General features: G+C 36.4%; 1 protein-coding gene across 1 annotated transcript in view; it reads right to left on the bottom strand.

The window, feature by feature from the left end:
* TMPRSS15 (transmembrane serine protease 15) overlaps positions 1–25,917 on the bottom strand; it is a 134,656-nt gene that overhangs the window by 13,809 nt on the left and 94,930 nt on the right. The window contains exons 19-21 of the mRNA XM_061192958.1: positions 18,936–19,031; positions 15,001–15,050; positions 14,101–14,275 (exon numbers count right to left, since the gene is read on the bottom strand). Of these exons, the coding sequence (XP_061048941.1) occupies positions 14,101–14,275; positions 15,001–15,050; positions 18,936–19,031 (321 nt within the window). The remainder of the gene's footprint in view (positions 1–14,100; positions 14,276–15,000; positions 15,051–18,935; positions 19,032–25,917) is intronic.

The following is a 25,917-nucleotide window of genomic DNA, read 5'->3' as shown; positions in this document are numbered from 1 at the left end:
ATGATAACAGCCATAAAAGGGGAAATCAACAGTAACACAATAATCATAGGGGACTTTAACACCCCACTTTCACCAATGGACAGATCATCCAAAATGAAAATAAATAAGGAAACACAAGCTTTAAATGATACATTAGACCAAACGGACTTAATTGATATTCATAGGGCATTCTATCCAAAAACATCAGAATACACTTTCTTCTCAAGTGCCCATGGAACATTTTCTAGGATAGATCATATCTTGGGTCACAAATCCAGCCTTGGTAAATTTAAGAAAACTGAAAATGTATCAAGTGTCTTCTCTGACTACAACACTATGAGACTAGATATCAATTACAGGAAAAAAACTGTAAAAAATACAAACACATGGAGGCTAAACAATATGCAACTAAATAACTAAGAGATCACTGAAGAAATAAAAGAGGAAATCAAAAAATACCTAGAAACAAATGACAGTGAAAACACAACTACCCCAAACCTATGGGATGCAGCAAAAGCAGTTCTAAGAGGGAAGTTTATAGCAATACAATCTTACCTCAAGAATCAAGAAAAATCTCAAATAAAAAACCTAACCTGGGCTTCCCTGGTGGCGCAGCGGTTGAGAATCTGCCTGCTAATGCAGGGGACACGGGTTCGAGCCCTGGTCTGGGAGGATTCCACATGCCGCGGAGCAGCTGGGCCCGTGAGCCACAACTGCTGAGCCTGCGCGTCTGGAGCCTGTGCCCCGCAGCGGGAGGGGCCGCGATGGTGAGAGGCCCGCGCACCGCAATGAAGAGTGGACCCCGCACCACGATGAAGAGTGGCCCCCGCTTGCCGCAACTGGAGAAAGCCCTCGCACGAAGCGAAGACCCAACACAGCTAAAAATAAATAAATAAATAAATAAATAAATAGAATAGCTATTAATTTAAAAAAAACAAAAAACAAAAAAAAAACCTAACCTTACCCCTAAAGCAATTAGAGAAAGAAGAACAAAAAAAAGCCCCAAAGTTAGCAGAAGGGAAGAAATCATAAAGATCAGATCAGAAATAAATGAAAAAGAAATGAAGGAAACAATAGCAAACATCCATAAAACCAAAATCTGGTTCTTTGAGAACATAAACAAAATTGATAAACCATTAGCCAGACTCATCAAGAAAAAAGGGAGAAGACTCAAATCAACAGAATTAGAAACGAAAAAGGAGAAGTAAAAACTGACACTGCAGAAATACAAAGGATCATGAGATTACTACAAGCAACTATATGTCAATAAAATGGACAACCTGAAAGAAATGGACAAATTCTTAAGTACAACCTTCCAAGACTGAACCAGGAAGAAATAGAAAATATAAATAGACCATTCACAAGCACTGAAATTGAAACTGTGATTAAAAATCTTCCAACAAACAAAAGCCCAGGATCTGATGGCTTCACAGGCGAATTCTAACAAACATTTAGAGAAGAGCTTAATACATATCCTTCTCAAACTCTTCCAAAATATAGCAGAGGGAAGAACACTCCCAAACTCATTCTACGAGGCCACTAACACCCTGACACCAAAACCAGACAAAGATGTCACAAAAAAAGAAAACTACAGACTAATATCACCAATGAACATAGATGCAAAAATCCTCAACAAAATACTAGCAAACAGAATCCAACAGCACATTAAAAGGATCATACACCATGATCAAGTGGAGTTTATCCCAGGAATGCAAGGATTCTTCAATATATGCAAGGCCATAAATGACAAACCCACAGCCAACATCATTCTCAATTGTGAAAAACTGAAACCATTTCCACTAAGATCAGGAACAAGACAAGGTTGCCCACTCTCACCACTATTATTCAACATAGTCTGGGAATTTTTAGCCATGGCAATCATAGAAGAAAAAGAAATAAAAGGAATCCAAATCGGAAAAGAAGAAGTAAAGCTGTCACTGTTTGCAGATGACATGATACTATACATAGAGAATCCTAAAGATGCTACCAGAAAACTACAAGAGCTAATCAATGAGTTTGTTAAAGTAGCAGGATACAAAACTAATGCACAGAAATCTCTTGCATTCCTATACACTAACAATGAACAATCTGAAAGAGAAATTAAGGAAACACTCCCATTTACCACTGCAACAAAAAGAATAAAATACCTAGGAATAAACCTACCTAAGGAGACAAAGGACCTGTATGCAGAAAACTATAAGACACTGATGAAAGAAATTAAAGACGATACAAACAGATGGAGAGATATACCATGTTCTTGGATTGGAAGAATCAACATTATGAAAATGACTATACTACCCAAAGCAATCTACAGATTCAATGCAATCCTTATCAAACTACCAATGGCAGTTTTCACAGAACTAGAACAAAAAATTTCACAATTTTCATGGAAACACAAAAGACCGCGAATAGCCAAAGCAATCTTGAGAAAGAAAAAAGGAGCTGGAGGAATCAGGTTCTCTGACTTCAGAATATACTACAAAGCTACAGTAATCAAAACAGTATGGTACTGGCACAAAAACAGAAATATAGATCAATGGAACAGGATAGAAAGCCTAGAGATAAACCCACGCACATATGGTCACCTTATCTTTGATAAAGGAGGCAAGAATATACAGTGGAGAAAAGACAGCCTCTTCAATAAGTGGTGCTGGGAAAACTGGACAGGTACATGTAAAAGAATGAAATTAGAACACTCCATAACACCATACACAAAAATAAACTGAAAATGGATTAAAGACCTAAATGTAAGGCCAGACACTATAAAACTCTTAGAGGAAAACATATGCAGAACACTCTATGACATAAATCACAGCAAGATCCTTTTTGACCCACCCCCTAGAGAAACAGAGACAAAAACAAAAATAAACAAATGGGACCTAATGAAACTTAAAAGTTTTTTCACAGCAAAGGAAACCATAAATAAGATGAAAAAACAACCCTCAGAATGGGAGAAAATATTTGCAAATGAAGCAACTGACAAAGGATTAATCTCCAAAATATACAAGCAGCTCATGCAGCTCAATATCAAAAAAAGAAACAACCCAATCCAAAAATGAGCAGAAGACCTAAATAGACATTTCTCCAAAGAAGATACACAGATTGCCAACAAACATATGAAAGGATGCTCAACATCACTAATCATTAGAGAAATGCAAATCAAAACCACAATGAGGTATCACCTCACAACGGTCAGAATGGCCATCATCAAAAATTCTACAAACAATAAATGCTGGAGAGGGTGTGGAGCAAAGGGAACCCTCTTGCACTGTTGGTGGGAATGTAAATTGATACAGCCACTATGGAGAACAGTATGGAGGTTCCTTACAAAACTAAAAATAGAACTACCATATGACCCAGCAATACCACTACTGGGCATATACCCTGAGAAAACCATAATTCAACAAGAGACATGTACCACAGTGTTCATTGCAGCACTATTTACAATATCCAGGACATGGAAGCAACCTAAATGTCTATTGACAGGTGAATGGATAAAGATGTGGCACATAAGTACAATAGAATATTACTCAGTCATAAAAAGAAACGACATTGAGTTATTTGTAGTGAGGTGGATCGACCTAGATTCTGTCATACAGAGTGAAGTAAGTCAGAAAGAGAAAAACAAATACCGTATGCTAACACATATATATGGAATCTAAAAAAGAAAAAAAAAAAGGTTCTGAAGAACCTAGAGGCAGGATGGAAATAAAGACACAGACGTAGAGAATGGACTTGAGAACACGGGGAGGGGGTAGGTAAGCTGGGATGAAGTGAGAGAGTGGCATGGACATATATACACTACCAAATGTAAGACCGATAGTTAGTTGGAAGCAGCCCCATAGCACAGGGAGATCAGCTCGGTGCTTTGTGACCACGTAGAGGTGTGGGATAGAGAGGGTGGGAGGGAGGCGCAAGAGGGAGGGATATGGGGATGTATGTATATATATAGCTGATTCACTTTGTTATACAGCAGAAACTAACACAACATTGTAAAGCAATCATACTCCAATAAAGATGTTTATAAAAAAATAGAAAGAAAACACTATATAAAAGCTTTTCCCCATCGATTATATTTATAAGGTTTCCTAAAATGTAGTTTGTTTAGGAAAGCGAGAATAAACTTAATTCTTTCCCTTAATTGCCAACTTTCAAAGTAGAAAATTGGAGCACCAGCACTCCCAGTGGTGACAAATGAGTTGTGTGTATTTTATGGAGGTACAGAGAAAGCCTCTCTGTGTTTGAGCATGACTGATATTTGGTTAAGGTTATTCCATCAATTGTAGACATTTTCTTTAAATGCTCAGAGTGGCGTGTTTGGGGCCTGTAGGCTCTCTTCGGCCTGGGTCTGGGGGCTTCTGCCATACTCCACCAGTCTGGGAAAGCTTCCTCCCCTTCCAGCTGACAGAGCCCTGGGCCTTTGAATGGGGGATTGGAGATCGAAATCTGGCACTGGGGTGCTCACTGTTCCTGGGATGTCTTTGTATGTAAGCTTTATAGTCTATACTGGTACGAAATACACATTCAAAATAAAATAAAGTCATGATTCCAAAATAAATAAATAAATAAATAAATAAAATAAAATGGTAGGGCAGAGACTTTATGTGGGACTGTCTGATTTTAGAGGCTTCCCTTGCACCAAGATACTGGGGAGCCTCATGTAGCTATGGGCAGGTTTTGTGAGAGGGGCTGAGAACATGAGGGGCAGGTTGGGAGGCAGGAGAGGGAGACATTCCCGCTGCCGTTGGTTACCTGGGCTCAGGTAGGGGAGGATGTCTCAGCTCCTAGTGATTGGTGGCAGCTCCTTAACTCTCCAGGTGCTGGGCCAGGAGGGCATTATGTGCTGCAGAGGCCCTGTTTGATTATCAAAGGTCTTCTCACTTTCCCTTTTCCAGGTCAGAGGAATCACTACTTTGGCCAAGTTGGACATAATGATAATTTCAGATGCTCTGACAGCACCCACTTCCACTCTCCCTTGGGACTCCCCTGCCCACTTTGACCTGTTCAGGGAGAAGGGGTAGGGTGAAATCTCCTCCCCAGTGTCCTGTCTCTGAGCTTCTTTCTCTACCACATCTTTAAGTATGTTTCCTAATGCTCAGCTGGTCATGATTGTCACTTGATTAGCATGCCTGTTAGGTAATAGTTACTCTTTTTAAAGCATTGTATGTTTTTTACTCAGCAGTTAATTTATATATTTACTTCACATTTACAAAAAATTAGTTTAAAATTGCCACACCATTTCTCCTACTTTGCATTTAATTATATTTATTTATACATATTATATTTTGATATTTTATATAACCAATGCATTATATTAGTATGAATATATTAAATTACAAATAATGCTAACTATATTAATGGTATAGCATTTAAATAATAACTATGAAAATGTGCTCAAAGAGAGTATGAATCCATTATATAGATTCTATTTTGAAGTTAATAGAGTACATTTATTTTAAAAAATGATAGGATTGTCTCCTTTAATCCTTTCTACATATTTTATTTTCAGAATAAATTACATAAAAGTTCAGAGTGGTATATGCAGTTTATTTGCTATAGATTTAAATCAATGATAAAATAATGCAGTTCAGATATAATAATGCAGTTCAGTAGCTAAACTCCCAGATTATCTCTTGTGTAAGTATTGTACTCCATCTGAGAACTATAAAAATAATACTGATATGAGAAAGTTTGTAGGTAATGCAAAGTTTAGTAATCACCATTTTCTCTCATTATTTTGGTGTTTTGAGTAGAAAATCAATACATGAACCACAAACTATGAAGATCAAACATGTTTCAAGCTACTTGTCTAATGTGATTTACAGCAATGGTGTTCTGACACATTCTTAATGATTTCTGAAATTGTTATTGTGCTATATGGAAAATAGCCTCTTTCCCATGTTTTTATTTTTCCTGCATCTGTAAGCAGCACTATGGAAAGGAAATATCTCTCCAACATGTGTCATTTGCACTTCTCTCCCAAGTCCTGCTCCACATACCTTTCTGTGTCTATGCAATTCTCTTTCCCACCACGAGCCCCACATTAGCACGAGCACCACTAGAATGACTACATCCTTCTCTCTGAGGACAAAGACTTGAGAATACAGAAGTCACAGCCAATGGTACTTAAATTTTATGAATCAACTGAGAAATTTGCTAAAAATTCAGATTCCTAGCTTCTAGCTCTGGAGATTCTAATTTGGAAGGTTGGCGTGGGACCCAAGAATCCATACTTTGTAATCACTGTTGGGATACTGAGCAATATAAAATCCTTCTAGCTTTTCCATTCACCCAAAGCCAAGAAATGGGGGAAGAAAGCCTTCCGAGAAATCATTGCAGATGAAGAAAAGGGACTTAATTATATTTAAAAATATTCTTGTTTCAAAGCATCTACATTCCAAAAAAGCAAGGAGAAGCTATAAGACAGAAGACAGGTGGGGATAGGAACAGGACATAATCCCATTGGATAGGCAGACACCAATTGAGCTGAGGCTAAAGATGGCAGAAATAGCTTACCTTTAGGTAAAGAAAATTGGCTGAATTTCTGCTACATTTCACCTTCGCCTGCTCTGTCCAGAGTGTTTTACTCAGTAGCAAGGGAAAGAAAGGTACAGTTTGATAGGAAACAGAAAGACATGTTCCTGACTTCTGTAACCTCAAGGGCTAGCATACTCCTTGGCACACAGTAGATGCTCCACAGATGTTGCACGGGATGGGATGAACTAGCGCTGCTCCGCTCTATATTGCTCTGTGCTGGGTTGTAAATAACTTCACTACTCTGAGCATAAGACTGTCCATTTGTACATAGAATTTTCATTGTGGTGGGAAGTAAATGTGGTAAGATAATTATGATAGAGCAACATAATATGCTAAAAGTAAAAAAAAAGATCAATGGGACCCCATACTATAAATTGAAATTTTTTTATGTTCTACCATTACGAATGGTGGCATAAAGCAACTTTAGCAAGTTTGCTTACTGCCACTCCCAATGTTTACCCACAGCACAGAGCTTTTGGTCTCTATTAATCATTCTCCAATGAATGGGAAAGGATTCCTGAGAGAATAGCCAACTCCTTTTTTTAAAGGCAAGTAAAAATTAGAATGCCCCTGAAATGTGGTGGTATTGTCAGAGAGCAAGAAAATTTTCAAGAATATGAGAGGTAATTTTTACAGAATAAAGGAGCCACATTAAATGGGATAACACTAGCTAGCTTTAACAATTTGGGCATCATATAATAATCATAATAATTATCCTAGTTAATAAAATACACTGTTAATGAAGGCCCATGAGTCCATAAAGAAACTCAAAAGAAAAACAGCAAAGTGTGTAAAAGGCAGTTGTATTGTGAAAGGACGGTGGGCAGGGAGGATGTGTTCAATTATTAGTCTTTATTATGAGTCGGGACAAGATTGTCATACATGTGAGTATTTTTATTTCATTAAGTAGAAGCATGTTTTTAAAATAAAGGTATGGGGCTTCCCTGGTGACGCAGTGGTTAAGAATCCGCCTGCCAATGCAGGGGACACGGGTTCGAGCCCTGCTGCGGGAAGATCCCACATGCTGCGAAGCAACTAAGCCCGTGCGCCACAACTACTGAGCCTGCGAACCACAACTACTGAGCCTGCGTGCCACAACTACTGAAGCCTGCGTGCCTAGAGCCCGTGCTCTGCAACAAGAGAAGCCACCGCAATGAGAAGCCCACACACCGCAACGAAGAGTAGCCCCTGCTTGCGGCAACTAGAGAAAGCCTGCGTGCAGCAACGAAAACCCAATGCAGCCAAAAATATAAAATAAATAAAATAATAAAAAGAAATTAAAAATACAATGTTAAAAATAAAATAAATAAAATAAAATAAAGGTATGCATTTATTTGTTTCAGTGTAAAAAAAGAGAAGTAAGTACAGGGAACCAGGAGTAAGCCAAATAATCCTCAGCATTATTTGACCTGGTGAATTATTTCTAGAAATTTAAGGAATCATCTTTGAGCTCCTTTCTTCACTTGACTCCCAGGACTATCCATGCACTTGTGATTGTCCTTTCATTTCACTCTTTGATTTTCTTCAGTTTTTCTTTCCCAGCTCTTTTCTTCTCAAAAATCTAAATATTGAGAATACTCTAGAATTCTGCCTTCCGCCTTCTTCTCTTCTTCATTAACAGTAATTCCATAGATAATCTCATCCAATGCCATGACTTTAAATACCAGAAATATGCTGAAAACTTCCAAATTTGTGTTTTAATTCTTGACTTCTCCTCTGAACTTTAGATTCACATACCTATGTGCCAATTGGCCAAGTAAATACCACTTGGACTCTGGTAGGAAGTCTCAAGTTTAATATATAGAAATCAGAACTTTTATTCCCCTTCCAGTCCTGTTTCTTCCCATTTTCCTCATCTCAATAAATGATATCAACACTCATCCTGTTGCTCAAACCCAAATCCTTGGTTCTTCTCCTTATCTATCTGTGATCACCAGTAAGTTTAGATAGCTCTAAGCATCTGAACTTACTAATGAGATGCAGACATTTGTCCAGCTTCCTCAGCCATAATCTTAGGGCCACCATTGTTTCTTTCTGACTGGTCCCCCCAATTTTATCCTTGCTCCTCTCAGCAGTCGAATCACCACACAGATGCCTAATTAGATAATGTCACTCTTCTGCTTTCCAAATTGTCTCACTTCCCATTTACCATGGCCAACTGAGTCCTCACCAGGGCTTAGGATCTGGTCTTGCCTACATCTCCAATCTTGTTCCTACCCCACTGCCAGTCACTTCCTGATCAACTGTGGTAGCTGGGCTTCTCAAGGTTTCTGTTTTTCTGCCCTAGCCTGTAATATAAGCATTATTAGGGCAAAGACTTTGTTTGTCCGTAGAGCACTATTATCCCCAAAACTTAGAACAATACTTGGCACAAGAGAAGTGCTCAATGACTGAATAGATATATGAAAAACAAGAAGCAATCCAGGAGCCAGAAAGATTGAGTGCAACCAGGGGTCACACATAACAGCCAGGTAAAGAGAGGGGAGTTGTAAATAAAGCCATATCAGCACAAGTGGTTACACAAAATAAATAAGGAAAAAGAGGGCACAGTAATGTGATCCAAGATGATGAATTAGTTCTCAAAGTAGAACTAGCTTCAGAGATCTGATACTGGAACTTCTAGGAAATAAAACTTCTGGGTAGACTAATAATTATAATAAGATACCTGCTAATAAGAAGTGCGCTATTAAAAATAGCGTTAATAGAATAATGTCAAGGAAATGGGTTATATAATATGGGCCAAGGGTGACTTGAAGAATGCATAATTTTAAGGAGATGACGCCAGGTTGGAAATTAGTAAAACCTATGAGAAAGGCAAAAATCTAAAAGGTTCTAGTGAAGCAGTAAGAAATTTTTAACTATCAAAAATATGAATAGCAACTCAAGCTTGAAATCCGTTGGAAAAGGAGTCAAGATCTATGCCATAACCAAAAACCAATAAGTCACTAATCTAATCTTGAAATCTCTACTCACCTAGGAAAATGTTCTTCCTTTTTTGATCTGTAAAAATTACTATAATCTTGAAAAAGTATTATAGTATTTCTGCAACCTGAAGAAGATAATTTATTATTAGCTGATCTCCTAAAGCCGTAAAAATAGGTAGATAAATAGAGAAATTAACTAAACCTATGATGTTTATTTTTTAGAGTAGGTTTAAGTAGAAATGAAATAATTTTTAAAATATTATATTTGGGTAGATTCTGTATCCTAGACCTATTTAGTATGTTTGAGACATTAAAAAGAATCCAAATTTTAAATTGTAATTGCACTATCAATTAATTAAGCGATGTTATTTTATAGTCAATACTGTTTAAAAAGTTGGTTTTCAGAGTTTTAGTAGTGCAGTTAAATTAATTTAGCACTAAATAAAGTATAAATAGTAGTCTGTATTTCTTGCCATACCCCCAAATACCTCATTATGAAATCATCTACTTCAGAAATGTTAACACCTATTTCAAGAAATCATTTTAATAAGAAATGAGGTAATCCATATGGTGCATTTGGTCTTCTCTGAAGAGCAAGTTAAAGAATGGAAGATTGGCAAGAGGCTTCTCTATGGGTAATTTCATCATTGATATATGTCTATTCAATAGATGTGATCCAGACTGTAAATCTATAAATGACTAGCCCACCCACCATGGAGACTGAATAGTGGTCCCTTCTGGGGTCCACTTCCAGGATGGTGATGACTGGGAAGGGGTATGAGAGGAATTTCCAGGTGATAGAAATGTTTTATGTCTTGATAGGAGTGTGGGTTATACAGGCTGATGCATTTTTAAAACTCATCAAATTAGATACTTAAGATTATGCATTTTGCTATATATCAGTGGGAAAAAAATGAAAACAAATATTAAACTCCAGTTGGTAAGTTTGCTTTACACAGTGGTATGGGTTCACAATTTTCAAACTACTTTTCCATTCTAAGCTTGAGCAAATCCATAGATATTATGTGGACAGCACAAATAAGACAAGAGCTACAAATACGGAAGGAAAAAAGACTAGGATGTACCCTATGGTATATTATTTGAATTAGAGCTATCCTTATGAGTTCATATTTGTATGTACAGAACTATGTCCATTGAGAGGGTCTAGAAGCAGGACACACCAGCAGCTGCAAGGGGCATGGAAGATCTTGTTTTTTAAAATGTAGAAGGAACTAAAATAGCTAAATGGATTTGGGGTTTCTTATAGAAAGCTTGATTTGAGGGCAAAGGCAGGGAAAGCACAAGAAGAACCTGGAACATCTTATTTTGCCAGAAAGTAAAAAAGTTCTCAAAGAATGGGGATATATCAAGACCAACAAGGGAGAAAGCTTGAAGGGTTTCCCCCAATGTAAGGACTTTCTATAAAATAACTTGCTTGTATTAAGAAAATATCAAAGACAAGAAAGAAAGGCTGAGAAAGACAAAGATAGTAAGGCTGATGGAAAGGCTATTCTAGATTAAAGATGAAAGAGGCATAGCAACTAAATGCAGTGCATTATCCTAAATTGGTTCTTGGGTGGAAAACATACAAACAAACTACAAATGTTATAAAGGGCATATTTGGGACAATTGACAAAAGTGAATATATACTGTATTAGATAATTAGACTAGATAATTGTATTGCCTTAATGTTAAATTTCCATGATTTTCTGTGATTGTGTAGGAAAATATCCTTGTTCTTAGTAAAAAAAAAAAAACAACAAAAAAAACAGGGTAAAGAGGCACAATGTCTAACCTACTATCAAATGATTCAGAAAATAAATATTTCTCAAAATTGGAGGGAATTAAACAATGATAAGAAAGTTTTCATAGCATAAAATGTGAACAACTGGTGAATCTCGGTGAAGGTTCACAGGAATTCTCTGTACTGTTATTTGCAATTTCTGTGCATGTTTGAAATTATATCAATATAAAAAGTTTAGAAAATAAATGTGCTGAATGTCTCGTGGGTAAGACTTAGAGTCTTCTTTCACAGACCTTTCCTGAGCAGGAAACAATAAAAATTTTATTGCACATTTCTATAATTCACAGTACGCAAAAGCATTGCAGCATCTTAATTTTGTCCTGACAATCACCCTAGGAGGTGGATATCCTGTGGACACCCTACAGATGAGGATCTTGAAACCCACAGATACTAAGTCACACAAAGTCAGTAGCATAAGTTGGACCAAAATATTCTCTGGTTTGAAGTCAAATTTGTCTTTAGATCACAGCAACTATCACTTAAAACTTCACAAATATCTCTTTCAAGGTTGGAAAAGTAGACAAGTCAGTAGTAGAGAAACAGAACAGGCACAGGGAAGTTTAGTGACATCCAGGAATACTGAGGCTGAGGGGTGGGAAAGAGAGTGTGCACAATACGAATGCAGACAGAGAATTGTCCAATTAGACCATTTAACTACCCACAGGTGAAAACTCCTGAAGCAGATTTACACTGGGGTCAGGTCATTTGTGTAGTATGGTTTCAATAGGTTTCTTGATCTGGGTTCTTCTTTTTATTAGGAAATTAAGCTTTTTACTGTATAAGTAGAGTTTTAAAAAGACAAATAAGACTCAGTATTAGCATACTGGTAAGAATATTTTTTGGATAAAACTATTTGAAATAATATCAGAAACTTTCTTGGTTAGAGACATAAAGAAAAAAGCAAGAAAACTCCTGGTAACCGGAAAAATAAGAAATAATACCACTGAGTGGCTAAGGAGAGTAAAATGCAAGGTTGGTGAGCAAAAGTTTTTCATCACAATTCTATTACAGCTTATGTTTGTTTGCTTTTGTTCAAATTGAAACTGTGTGAAAAGACATTTTGTGTCCTATATGACTGAACATGTGTTTATATTAGATGAAACTGCTTTTCTATTTCCCTCATATATTCATGGTTTGAAAAGATGTTATTGGTATAATTGACCTATAGTAAGTACATCTGTAAGGTAGCTAATTGAAAGATGTCACTAATATCACTGCAAGCCTGGTTGACATTTAGAAAGCATATGTTCTGCAAGAACGTCAAATGGACGAATTTACAAAATCTGAGGTTAATACAGGAGGTGGCTGTCTTACTAAGACCTACCTATGATGCAGCAGGAAACACTGAATTTCTAGCTAAAGATACCTTTTACTTGTAACACAGTTAGGATATAGGTTACCCACCTGTGGCATGCCTAAGGCATAGAGTATGTATAGGTGAAGGTTGAAGTCATGTTGAACAGGGGGTGGGAAAATTGGCTGCTATAGACATTTGTTATGATATGGCTGAAAACAGATTAAAATATAATTATCAAGAGGCAGCAAAGTTAAAGGTGTAGTTTAGATATGGAAGAAGCTATAGTTTAGTCACCCAGATACGGGGTGTAATGCACAGACTCAAACAGCTTTAGATGTAGATGGGCAGTGCCTTGGACAGTCCTTCTGGAGCACAGGTGATTGGCCAAGCTGGGATGTAGCTGAGGGTCCTCATTTCCAGGTTCCCAGCCTTATGAGTTTGAGTTTACTCTCACTCTGGTATGATGGGTATTTCTGCGTAGGCTCAATCCTTTAATACTCCTTCTCCCTGGCCCTCCCTATCTCCCAAATAATTTTGACAGCCTCCTGTAGCTGATAGTTTGTCTCCATCCATCCAAGAACTTTCAATGCCTGTGTTTGTACGGAGTTAGTCTTTTATCCTGATTAACTAAGGCTGCATCTTCCATTCTGAGCACACACACTTCTCTCAGAGATTCTGGATGCTAGAGGCTCATTCTAATCCTCACAGGTAAGGTCATTCCCTGGAGGCCTCTTGGGGCAGGAAATCACCCTTGTCAGGGCTTATGAATCTTTACGAGGAAGCTACTTTTTTTTCTAACTTAATTCAGAAGTGTTGGAGTACAATTACCTAAAGAGGTGCCGTCTTTCAGGCAAAAGAAGAAATTAACATGTTCTTGGGCCCAGGAATATTGATGTTTATTTCCAGGCCCTTCCACCCACTCTCGTTTCTCCTGTGGCACTGCTTTAAGAATGGCTGCTCTAGAGGAAGAAGATAGATTCTAAAATTCAGCATGTATTTTGTCATATCAAAAAAAGAATTCGACAGGGTTGATGTTAGTTCTAAGTTTCAGTTACAGATAGCATCAAAACAGATCTGACTTGAGAACTAAGGAAACATTTTTACACTAATTCAGAGCAAAGTGCTTACACATGAATTTCAAAGGGCACACTTTTTAATTTGTAACATGAAGGCTATCTATACATGCTTTTTTTGACATTGACACTTTGCTGACAATAAATATTGTCCTAATTGGCTGATAACCAGCACAATTTACATAGTGAAAACTAATTCTATACCTTAAAAAATGCTTACCTTGTAAATAGGTGGAAATTTCAATTTTTATGTATGTATGAAACATAATACTTGACCCAAGGGTCTAATGAAGAATAAATTTTAATTATACTTTCTCTATTTTTATACATGATTTTAATGGGAGAATGATTGGAAAGTTTATAATGTTATAAACAGCAGGAACATTTCCCTGCTGGGAGGGTTTGGGGAGGCTGCCTGAAATGGGATGCACAGTGTCTGCTGGGGTCGCCTCGTTGGGGAAGGGCCAGCTGTGATGTTGTACTCACCCATACATGCAGTGGGCGGCCGACACAAGCCAGTCCCTGCTGACCAGAGAAGCCCCACAGAGCAGCTGGTCGTTATAATACACAGCAACGATCCAAGGCCAGGCTCCTTCTCGGGAATTGTTTCCTCCAACGATCCTTGGGCTAACTTCTTGAGCCACCAGTTTTTTTCCACATGCTATTAAGATAATTGAAGAAAGAGCTTCTAGTTAATTTTGGTGGATTTCCTCTGGTCATGAAAATTGAGTGGATCACTGCAAAATAACTTTAGGTGACATAGTGACTCTAAACAGAATGATTGTGATGACTGAATAGGAAAAACTGATGCCATTGCTTCTGCCACCATCTTCAGTAAAACCAAAAGACAGTCTTCATAATGTATGGAGATTCCTCATTGATGTGTTGCAATGGACACTCCCTGTAGATCACAACAACAGGCTGAGAAGACTCAAGTTTCAAAGTGACCTACAGGGTGATATTGGAGAGAACTGTATCCAGGCATGTTGACTGTTTTCATTGTTGCCATTGGAGTAAATCTCAGGAGCTTGAATGATGGAGGTATTATTACACAGAGAGGCTCAGGATAGTGTAATTTCAAGGCTTCATTACACTATTCCCCTAAGTATTAAGTGCACATTTTTAAAATTTTCACTTATCACAGGGAAATTTAAAATTGACTCATAGAAAAATCATCTTTTTCAAGATTTCAAAGGACATGGAAATTTGTGAAGTATAATATCTTACTTCTTAAATGCCTTTTTAAAATTCTGCCACCTCTGTCTGTGTTATCTGCTATTAATGAAATTTTGTGCACATCCTTTTGGGTGTATTGATAAATTTAGAAAAAGAAATAGAATTTTAAACTGAAGGCTTGAAGGAGAACAGGAGGAAATATTTACTTACATTTATGGTTACATTGTAACAGAATCAGTGAATCCTCTAAGCACTGTTTACTGTAATAGAAGAACAACTGTATTTCAAAAATGGTGCACACAACATTTTAAAGCAAAACATAGTGTAAGTTATCCTATTTTTTCTCTTTAATAAAATGGACTTTTAAATGTGTCATACATAAAATGTACAGCAGAAAATCCTCAAAGTCAAATAAAGTTGAGTTTGTATCTTTAACTCTACTGTTTACTCTTCATGTGATTTTGGATAAGTTGCTCAATATCCCCAAGACTCAGTTTTAACATCCATAAAACAGGGGCAATAGTACTTTATTGGAGTTTTGTGAGAAGTAAAGAAATATTTGCAATGGAATTATTATTGTGCGTTATACACAATGAATACTTGATGAACGGTAGCTACTGTTAGTTTCTGTGAACCAACCTTGGATTTCACCATTCTATAATACAGAATATGCCTCAGTATTGCTAACGAGACAACTATTCAGGGGCCAAAACTGTGTGTGAGGCTGTGTACTTTATTCAGGGAATTCAATGATGAATGAATCATGAGTCCTGCTTTCAAGGGAGGCAGACATGTAAATATAAAATAAAGTGCAGGCATAAATAATTAAAAACTCACTACCCGTTTAAATATTTGGATACCAACTTTTTTCAAAGCCAAGAGTTCTAAAGAAAAATTAAAACAAAGAAAAAATTTAAAATGTGTTATACGTACTAACCACTAGAGATCAGTATAACACAAGGAATTAAAGTACTTGCCCACACTTTTTCCTGATGGCAGCTACTGTAGCTATCGTTTGCATTAAAACACACATATGCACACATATAATTTTAATGGTTTCTATTTACATATTTAACAACACCTATTGTGCATATTTTTTAGGTGCTTGAAATTTTAGGGAAGAACAAGTGAAAAAACACAAAACATGACCCAAGATGCATATGAGATCATTAAGTACAATAAAACAATTCAGTGTGTCTGGAACATACATGATAAGGATTACTTGAAATTACATGCATTCATGTTGTCTGACAAATCCCGAGAGCAGACATAGCCAATTGAAATATAAGTAAATATACATTTTATTAATCAGCAATGTGCATGTAGGTATATCTATCTAGATATAGATATATCACTATGCATTCGTAATTCCCCAAAGAAGAAGCCTCAGTTAACGCTTCTTCTGCTATCCACCCATGGTTAGGAGAGAAGTCGTTTTTAGGATGTGCCCCAGCACACTGTCAAGTTTCATTCAAACTTTCTACATCTACAATATCCATCAATGAAAACTCATATTCAAAATGGTTCATCATTTTTAGGTGTTAAACAATGTTTAAGACTCTGTGGTCTGTAAAAAAATGGATGAATTTCTTTTCAGCAAGCACAGAAAAGTCTTTGGTTAACTTAATGGTTACCAGAGAATTAAACTGGGCTTAACACCTCATTCTTCAAGTGTTTTGGTTAATCAAAATTTTCATACACAAACACACGTGTAGGGTCTCAGTATATAGCAGTAAGTTGCTTCACTTCTGGTCGGAGTGAGCAGTGAGTACCTTTGTCCAGGTACATTATAGAGATTAGAGAAAAATAGAATAACTGTCCTGGCCTTCGGTCCTGGAGTCAGAATTAGGTCAGCCCTCTGTATGGGAAAAAAGTCAATGTCATGATCCTGTGTCTTGCTCTCAGCCCAGTGGGACAATATTGGGATACAAATGGATGAGTTTGTATCTACTGTGTTGACAAAATGAACTGATTTCTCTCCCTATATATGCCCAACATGTGGCCTTTTTCCTTTCTTTTTCCTTTCCAGAACTGTTATTTAAAGTGATATGCTGCCTTGGAGAGTTCAGAGGTAGCACAGTAGAATGGAAAGTGGAGGGCTTTGAAGCCAGATAAACCTGGGTTAGAATCTCATGTTGCCTCCAGCTTTGTGAACGAGTCCAAGTCACTTATCAACACCAGGCTTTTCTCCTCATCCTTACAGTGGAGCCATGCTACTTAAGTCAAAGAGCTTTTTCATGGACTAGAAATAACCTCTGTAACATTGCGATGTTTCTACCACAGCATCTGTCACAGGACAGGCATTCAATAAACTGTTGATAAGCACTCTATATCCTGTACCTAGCACCATGCTTAGAACACATTGTCAATCAATATATATTAAGTCAAAAATTTTCTTTGTTATCTAGGGCTACTAGACAAAGAATTGGAGGAAAGGGAAACCCAATACTGGCAGCAGCATGAATTGTACATTTCCAGTTATATCAGGTCAGATTGCTGGTACCATGTTGAATGGCCTTCTCTCAGTGGTGGGAAAATAGTAGTCTAGTCATGCATATGCCTCATAATAGGAGAAAAAAATGGGGATCTAAGTCGATCTTCATAGTTGGAAGAATCATCTTCTTTGATATCCTCTTCCTTTCCTAATTTTTTTATTATGACCCCTAGTGAAAGGGTGTTTTCAAAAACACCAGATTTCATGGGGCAATAAATGTATTTCTGCAATAAATAAATAAATACATACATACATACATACTAACTAAGTGCATATATGTCTGATTTCCTGTCAACCCAGTATAAGGTGGCTAATTAAGGAAGAGATTAAGAACGTTCTGGATTATTGATGTGATGAAAGTTTCAAGTGTCTTTGTGTGTAAATGGTGTCTCTTTCAAATAACATGAACATACATACAATAAAGACATCAATGTATAATGATACTGGCGTTTTGTTTATAAGCATGGAATAAACTAGTTCTTATTTTAAATATGCATATAATTAATATAAACTATTCTGTACTTTTTCCTTTTTTTCTAACTGATTCTTAAATGTCTATAAAATATAAATAAGAGACATTCTCAGCATACACACTGTTCAAGATCTATAATGGTAATGCAAATTTAGACATGCTTTATAGAAAGGAAATCTAGTAGGCCACTTTCTCACTTGCAGATGCTTTGCTTCACCCTCGATGAGACTAATAAAATCAGTCAAGGCCCTGCAAATATTCATATAAAATATTCAACTGCAAAGTACTTTGGTACTAAAAATACTCCTTTAACAATCTGTTTTACTGGTTGAGCTCACAGAAATGGCAACTTTTCATGAATAGCTGAGTAATTATATAATTTCACTTTTCACCCTTAAGTGTATTAAACAAAGAACTTCAAGCTAATGCAACAGCAATGATATCTTAAATCCTTGTCTGTTGTTACAGCTTCTTCTGGAAGTTACTTTCTTCCCATCCAAGCTGGCCTTTAATGGAACTGTAAAATTCAGAAGCCAATTTCAACCGCAGTTATCATTAATTCCCAAACAGCAGAAATGACATAATCTAAGCTAAAACAGATCTTTGAATACAGGAAGGATGCTGCTTTTTAAAACATCAGTAAAAGCTGTAAAAGTGAACCTAATTGTAAAGAGCAAAGGAGAAAATGCAGGCACAACTTGAAGTCTGTACTCTTTCACTTAATAACCATGTTCTATTTGCTAGAGAAAAGAATACCATGACTTTTGTGTCCCTTTCTTCTCTTTTGATGATAACTAATTGTGTCACTCTTTTTAGTCTGATCAACATTGGACGTATTTATTCCAACTCTCACAATTTCTTTCTATGGGGTTTACTTGTTTATAAATCCAAGAGTATGGATAAAAAGAATGTGGAAGTAAAACTTATTGAATCTCTATCAGTGTGCTCTCTAATTACACTATAATACTTCATTTGACCCTCTTACCATATGTATATGAGGATTAGGCAATGTTATCTGATAGGATCGATTAGATACTGTTTGAGATTACCTGAATAACAAAAAAATTAAATAACTTTCAAGATTATGTGGCATATATGGTGGTATTAAAATCTGACTTCAAAATCCACCTTCTTTCCTGTCTATGTACAACTAGTCGAAGAACACATTTTGGGACCCACCTTGGTGTTAGTATTAAGCTGCCGTTAGGTGTTGTGTTTAGTTGTACAAACGGTCCATGTCCAGTAGAAAAGATTGGCATGGATGAGTTTCCACTCCTAGGGAAAAGCACGCGGACAAAACAAAAACACAAACAAAAAAGTCATAAATGAAACTTCTAGTTATTTAATGCTGTGGACATTGAAATAAATTATGAAATTCCAGGCAAAGAGATTAACATTTTAATATTAAGCTTCAAATGTTTTGATGTCTAAAAGATGGTACAACTCAGTAGAGTTACTCATAATGACATAAAATGTAATTTTAGTTTTTGCGTAATACCTCTAGTTCTTGTTTGCCTGCTCATATATGTTATTTAACAGAGTTAAAATCAGTGCATATGTCATTTGAGTGTCTGATTTGTTTCATTCGACTTTTCTATGTTGTCCAACAATTTCTATAATGGTCAATTATAATGACAACTTCAAAGAATTGCTGCAACATAATTTATTAATTTTTTTTTCCTGTTGAGTGTAATTCATCTTTTAAAAAAAATGCACGTTGCCTAAGAACAACGTAGAAAAAGGAGATCTTCAGTGTTTACCTTTGTTGCTTTGTTCTTGATATTTCATTCAATTCAAAGCCTAACTGCCCTAATTTAAAATCGGAAGCTATGTTTTTGCTCTAAAAGAGGGAGTATGAGGCCTGTACCTCCAAGTGTCAAATGGTGAGCCAGAATGGGATAAAAAGACACCTCCATGTGACAAAAGACATTAAGTTACTGGTCTTTCTTATCCCTGAAAACCTGTTATATAACGCCATGCTCTCAACTGTGAGCCTTCACTGAAGATTTCTTTTAATTATCCACTCTTCCCTAGGTTTAGCTGGAAACTTTTAGCTTCTCACTTTCTAATCTTTTTCTTGCCTTTTATTTATTCCAGATTTTAATCTTCATATAAAAATATGCCTTTAGGCTGGAAACATCCTGATTCCTGCTATCTTCTCTGGGCTGGCAGGGAGATGATGTGGTTCTTATCTTTTGGAGTATCTTGAAAGACCCACCCACTCCCTCTTCAAAAGAAGGTCCAGTGTTTTTCCCAGGCTATAGTTAATGCTGACCCTTTTCTGTCTGTGTGCATAGAGGAAGTTTCCAAGGAACACTCATGGCTGTTATGATCAGTAAGAGGAAAAGAACGAAGTAGAGGGTGTTTCCTTTCTCTTTCAGGTAAGACAACACCTTAAAGAAACTGAAAGTGTCTGATACCTTTCATTCACTGAACAGAGAACTGGAACAATGGAGCTTGTATTTAATGTCCCAGAATTTATCATCTTGCACTTTCATTTTATAAACAGATAAACGTAACTCAAGCACAGAAATCAATCACCATTCCTTTGATAAAATCTGAAATGGATTTACCAAAGGAAAAATGAGTGTTGCTACTATTATTGCTAAAGATTAAGATATTCCTTCCATGTGGGAAGAAGAATCATCTTATTTAAGGACTTATATAAAATACATTTTTTATAGCTCAGAAAACAAAACAAGCATAAAGACATCCAAGGAAAAGGAAAACACTAATTTGAAAAGATACATGCAACTCAAAGTTCATAGCAGCATTATTTACAATAGCCAAGATATGGAAGCAACCTATGTGCCCATCGACAGATGAATGGATAAATAAGATGTGGTACACACACACACACACACACACACACACTGGAATATTACTCAGCCATAAAAAAGAATGAAATCTTGTCATTTATGACAAAATGGATGGACCTGGAGGGTATTATGCTAAGCAAAATAAGTCAGACAGAGAAAGACAAATACTGGATGTTTTCTAAAAAACAAAACAAGTGAGCAAATATAACAAAGTAGAAACAGACTCACAGATACAAACAACAAACAGGGGTTTGTTCACAGATACAAAGAACAAACAGGGGTTGCCAGAGGGGAAATGGGTGGAAGGAGGGAAAAAGAGGTAGATTAAGAGGTAGAAACTTCCTATTAATCTGTCTCATGTCAATTTAATTCTTAGACCAGCCAGAAGAAGCTATAGAAGGGTAGAGGAAAATTTCTTCCTCTCTGACAGTGTGTAATCTATAAAAATATCCAATATGTTGTACACCTGAAATTAATATAATATTGTAAGTTTACTATACTTCAGTTAAAAAAAAAAAGATCTCAAATGGCAGCAGAGGATGTAGAAGGTCAGGAATGCTCTAGATCAGGAAGGACTTTACCACTGCAGGAATCTTTTAGTTAAGGACTCACACATTTAGGGAAGACAGGATGTGGATCAAAAGAGATTTTAGAGGACTGAATTTTACCATCGGTACATCTTCTGGTACAATTCATCAACACTAATCTTGACTTTTGAGAATATCAAGGAATGTCTATCCAATTTGAAGAGGCTCTAGTTGTGTTGACTTTGCATGAAGGCTCCAGAAACATCATTGGAATTGGTTGGTTAGTGTACCTCTTGACTGGGAGGGACAAGTTGGTGGATCCTAATTACTCTCCGATCTCCCTTTTAGATGTCTGTCTTCTTTTACTGCTTTTGGTTCATGTTCTCAGTATCATTCTGCTGAATGCCTATGTGTGTTGGATATCCTTCTAGGTAGTTTTCTATGTTCCCGACTCTCCATGATGAAAGATTTTCCAGGTGTGTAATCCAGATAAGCAGTATTAGCCTCACCAGGGGTTAGTTGCAAATCACCCAGCTCTATCCCAGATCCACCCACAATTTTGAAACTCTGGGGGTGAGATCCCGTGATGAGTCTTTTAACAAACCTTCCAGGTGATTCTGATGCTTCCTAGTCGCAAACCACTCTCATAGTCAAATAAAATACCTAATCCTTTACTTGTTCAGCGGTCTGCTCGTTGGCTTCCAAAGTGACTTCTAGTTACCTATAGTAATCTTACTATAAGCAATCTGTTTAAGCCACTGATAAAGTTAATTCATATATCAGGACCCACAAAATGGTGGTCACCCAGGGGCCTGGCCCACGTCACAAATCTAAACCTAAGTCAGCCTACACTTATAGGAAGTGCTTCACTTCCTGAAATGTAGAAAGAAAATGTAACACCAGTCACAATCTTCCAACTCAGGTTTAGCTAGCTCACCTTACCCTAGAAAATAGGACCTGGTAGCCTATAGGCCTATAAGGAAATCCCTGACCTTCATTGTCTCTTCTAATGTTCCATAAAACTCACTCTTGCCCCAAATCCTTCAGGAATAGTGCTCCCCTGCTTGTGAGGCACTGTACCCCCAATCCATGGGCTGTTTACTCTTGAATAAAGGAAGTCAAACTCGTTATTAAATTGTTTTAGTTTTGTCATTTGACAGCACTCATGACTACGTGGGGGGACATCTAGAAGAGTAATTCATTAAAAATATACATCTGAGTTGTGGATTTAAGACTTCTATTATCTCTAGCTGTTTTTAGTCTATTGCTTAGCTGTCTTTTTAAAGACAGATCCTGAGGGGATGCATTAATTTCTCTGGAAACTCAAAACAAAATTAAATTGAAAAAATATTGAAAAATTATTTATAAATCAGTTTTTAATCTAGTACCTATTTATTACACACCTACCACTGGCATTGCGCTGATGGGATTGGCAGTTAAATTTTTAGCACATGCCTATTCTAGAAGAAAGACTAGAGGCAAAGCTTTAAGAATAGGCTATTTAGTAAACACTGAATGTGCTACCCTGGGATTCTGAAGTGCTGTTCCATAGTGATGTTTTCACTATCTGGCTGAGAAAAATAGAGATTATGTATACACATGGAAAAAATGACACACATAAAGCTTGTATTCTAAGATCGTGCTCTATATATGCAGCCTCAAACTTTACATGAGAAAAGACTGCAGTTAATGGTGCAGGTATATTGTTTTGGGTTATTGAGAACAACTGGAAAAAACATTCTTTTGGAAAAAACTTCTAAAATACTCCCATAATTAAATTTTTTGTTGTAAATATTGGTATCAGCAACCTAAGAGTGGTGTATAGAGGCCATCAGTTCATACAAATATTTCCAGGTGTCAGTGCTGGATGTTAAAAGTTGGAATTTAATTGGAGACAGAGTACCTGCATTTCAAATCCTTCCAAATCAAGCTCACCTTTTTCAGACTGAACACAATTTATTCCAGTTTGTATTCATAGTAAACAGAATATAAGCAGCAGAACTCTACGACAAACTATTTCTTATTTTAAGAAATGATGGAGACGATAAAGATATATTCAATATTAAAATATTCTTGGCAAAATAAAAGGTTAACAATGATATGTTAAGTCACCATCTATTTTTTAGAAACAAAATCTCAGAACTGAAAAATTGAACTGTTGAGAATATATTCAAGGGATGATAGTTTTCTCCTGTCCTTATCTGTTTCTATTTTCGAATATCGAAGCCTCCCTCCCCCTCCCCAAACAACAGGATTTAAGGGAATGGTGAAGATATTTTGGTTTGGGGAAAACCATAATATCTTGTTGTTTTTATGTAACAAACTTTAAGTGAAAAAAAAAAGTCTTTGAGTAAAAAACAAAAACAAAGACAAAAACAAACAAATAAAATCCCCAACTCTGTTAACAAACTTTTATAGACTAAACAACTGTGTTGCAGAAGATGATTTACAACGTTAATAAAGAAATATGTAATACCACACTGTATTTTTAATACTTTGATAACTTTTTTCAGTGTAATGAATTTTCTTTATAATTATGTGTATTTTACTTTATGCAAAAATATGAACTTAAGAAGAGGTTGGCAAGTTTCACCAGACTGCCAAAAATGCCCATGACACACACAAAAGAAGGCTAAGGACACCTACACTAGATAGTGGTTCTCAAACTTCAGTGAACAGCAGAATCACCTGAAGAACTATTCACAGATTGCTGTGCCCTGCTCTAGACTTTCGGACGAGTGGGTCTGAGGTGGCGGTTCCAGAATATGCATCTGTATACATGCATCCCAGGTGTTGCAGATGCTGCTAGTTTGCTTCTTTTTTTTTTTAAATTCATTTTATTGAAGTATAGTTGATTTAAAAAGTTGTGTTAATTTCTGCTGTACAGCAAAGTGATTCAGTTACTAATTTGCTTCTAAAATCACACACTGGGAACCACTGACCTAGACCACCCTGAATCTGAATGTCTGGGACCATGACCGGGTGATTGTAATGCATCACCAGGTCTGGGAGCTGCTGATCTAGCTTCTGGATTACAAATCAGTGGTACGGTGGTACGCTTGCTTTCATGCCCTTGCCCATAGCAGATGTAATTACCTAGCCACTGTATTTTCTCCAACCTTGTTAGATAATAAGCCTAAGATGAATCTTAGGAAGTTACACAATTACAGCAGTTTGCTATTATTTTCTCTTTACTTATTTTTAATTAATGCATTTCTAATTCTAAAACAGGAAAAAAAAAAACCCATCAGAGTTATAAATTGCAATTCTGGCAAATGATGAGCTTTTTAGCTAGGTCAGTTAAACCAAGTAAAATAAAATTTCTTTTCGCCCCCTCCCCCCAGCTCCCCCTACCCGACCAGCTCACTGCCTTACCCATCCCACCCTAGGGACATAGCTAAGACTAAAATTAAAATTTCCTTTGGTGTTGGACTTGTAAATTAAAATTTAAAAATAACAGAAAATATTATTTACTTATTTTTGTGTCAAGTTAGCAAATAAAAAGAAATCATTTAAAGTTGAATGTAGTAGTTATATTTTTTCTATTAATTCCTATATCTAATCTTTGTTGTTGTTTTATGTTAAGGCTTTTTCCCACATAGTTGAAAATCTGGGGACACTGACAGAAAATATAGTCAAGAAGAGGAGCATTATTTTTCTACCAATTTCTTAAACTAATAGGAAACACAGGTTCTATTTTCAGTTTTCCAGCAACCTATTTTTAGTGCTAAATTGTGAATACAAATTTGCTGTAGTGCTTACACAGGAAATTAAATTATCATGCTCTATTTATTTGGAAGGTTAATTTAAACAAATTTTACCCCTCACCACACCCCCAAAATTTTTGAAACACCTCTGAAATGGAAGAACATTGAAGTAATTCTGTTTCTTATTTGGGGTTTCAGAATGAGAGGCTCAACTTGATGATTTTGATATTTGAACTGAAGGTATCTAGCCAGGACTATTATGTGATTTAAAAATTAACTCCAGCTCCTCATAGGGCTGCCTCATGGGGATACATATAACTAACTCTATTTTTAAAACATTAGTATTTCCTGAATTTTGTAGAGCTGTACAGACCTGATGACTTCTTGTTTTTAATCGCTTAGCAAGGCAAAACAACTGCATAGTTCATTTACTGGGTTAGTAACAGGGTAGTGTGCTTTCCTAGGAAATACCATTTTAAAAATCACTACTCTAAGTTTCCTTAACATTTATTCTTGCATCAGTATAAAATGTTTTCTTTCATACTTTGATCAGAGACACGAAAATGTTATTCAAAGTACTTTTTACTTATGCAGCTATCAATGGCAGGGAATGAAAATGTTTCATTTAGAAAAGGAAAGGCTGATGAAATCTGCCTCATATGATTTACTAGAATCTGTGGGGAATTGTATTTTGTACCCTATCTGAATAAATAATCTTGAGAGACTACAGTGCCTTTTTAATAAATTGACTCCTAAATTACTTCCCACTGTACCAAACACATCATTTTCAACTTGCCAAGTTTTCTTTCATTACCGTGCACCACTCTAGACAAATTCTCATTGAGGCTCTAACTTTCTTTCAATTACTAGAGCACTATGGAGCCTATTTAATAAGTGCAGGCCCAACGATTAAAGTCTTTGCAGAGATTACCTGACTCATTTCTGAAGAAAACAAGTGCCTGACCTTCACGAAAAATATTGTATCCAAGAGTGTGATGTACTACTCGCTTTTCACACACTAAAAAAATCTAGTTCTCTGTCCCTGTCTCCATCTGGAAGGACCGTGAGTCATTAGAAATGAGGTCAGTGAACTAGAGAGTAAAATCTG

Source organism: Eubalaena glacialis, chromosome 6 (genome assembly GCF_028564815.1).
Source record: "Eubalaena glacialis isolate mEubGla1 chromosome 6, mEubGla1.1.hap2.+ XY, whole genome shotgun sequence".
Taxonomy (NCBI): Eukaryota; Metazoa; Chordata; class Mammalia; order Artiodactyla; family Balaenidae; genus Eubalaena; species Eubalaena glacialis.
The sequence above is the reverse complement of the archived record's forward strand: the minus strand, read 5'-3'. Positions and strand labels throughout refer to the sequence as shown.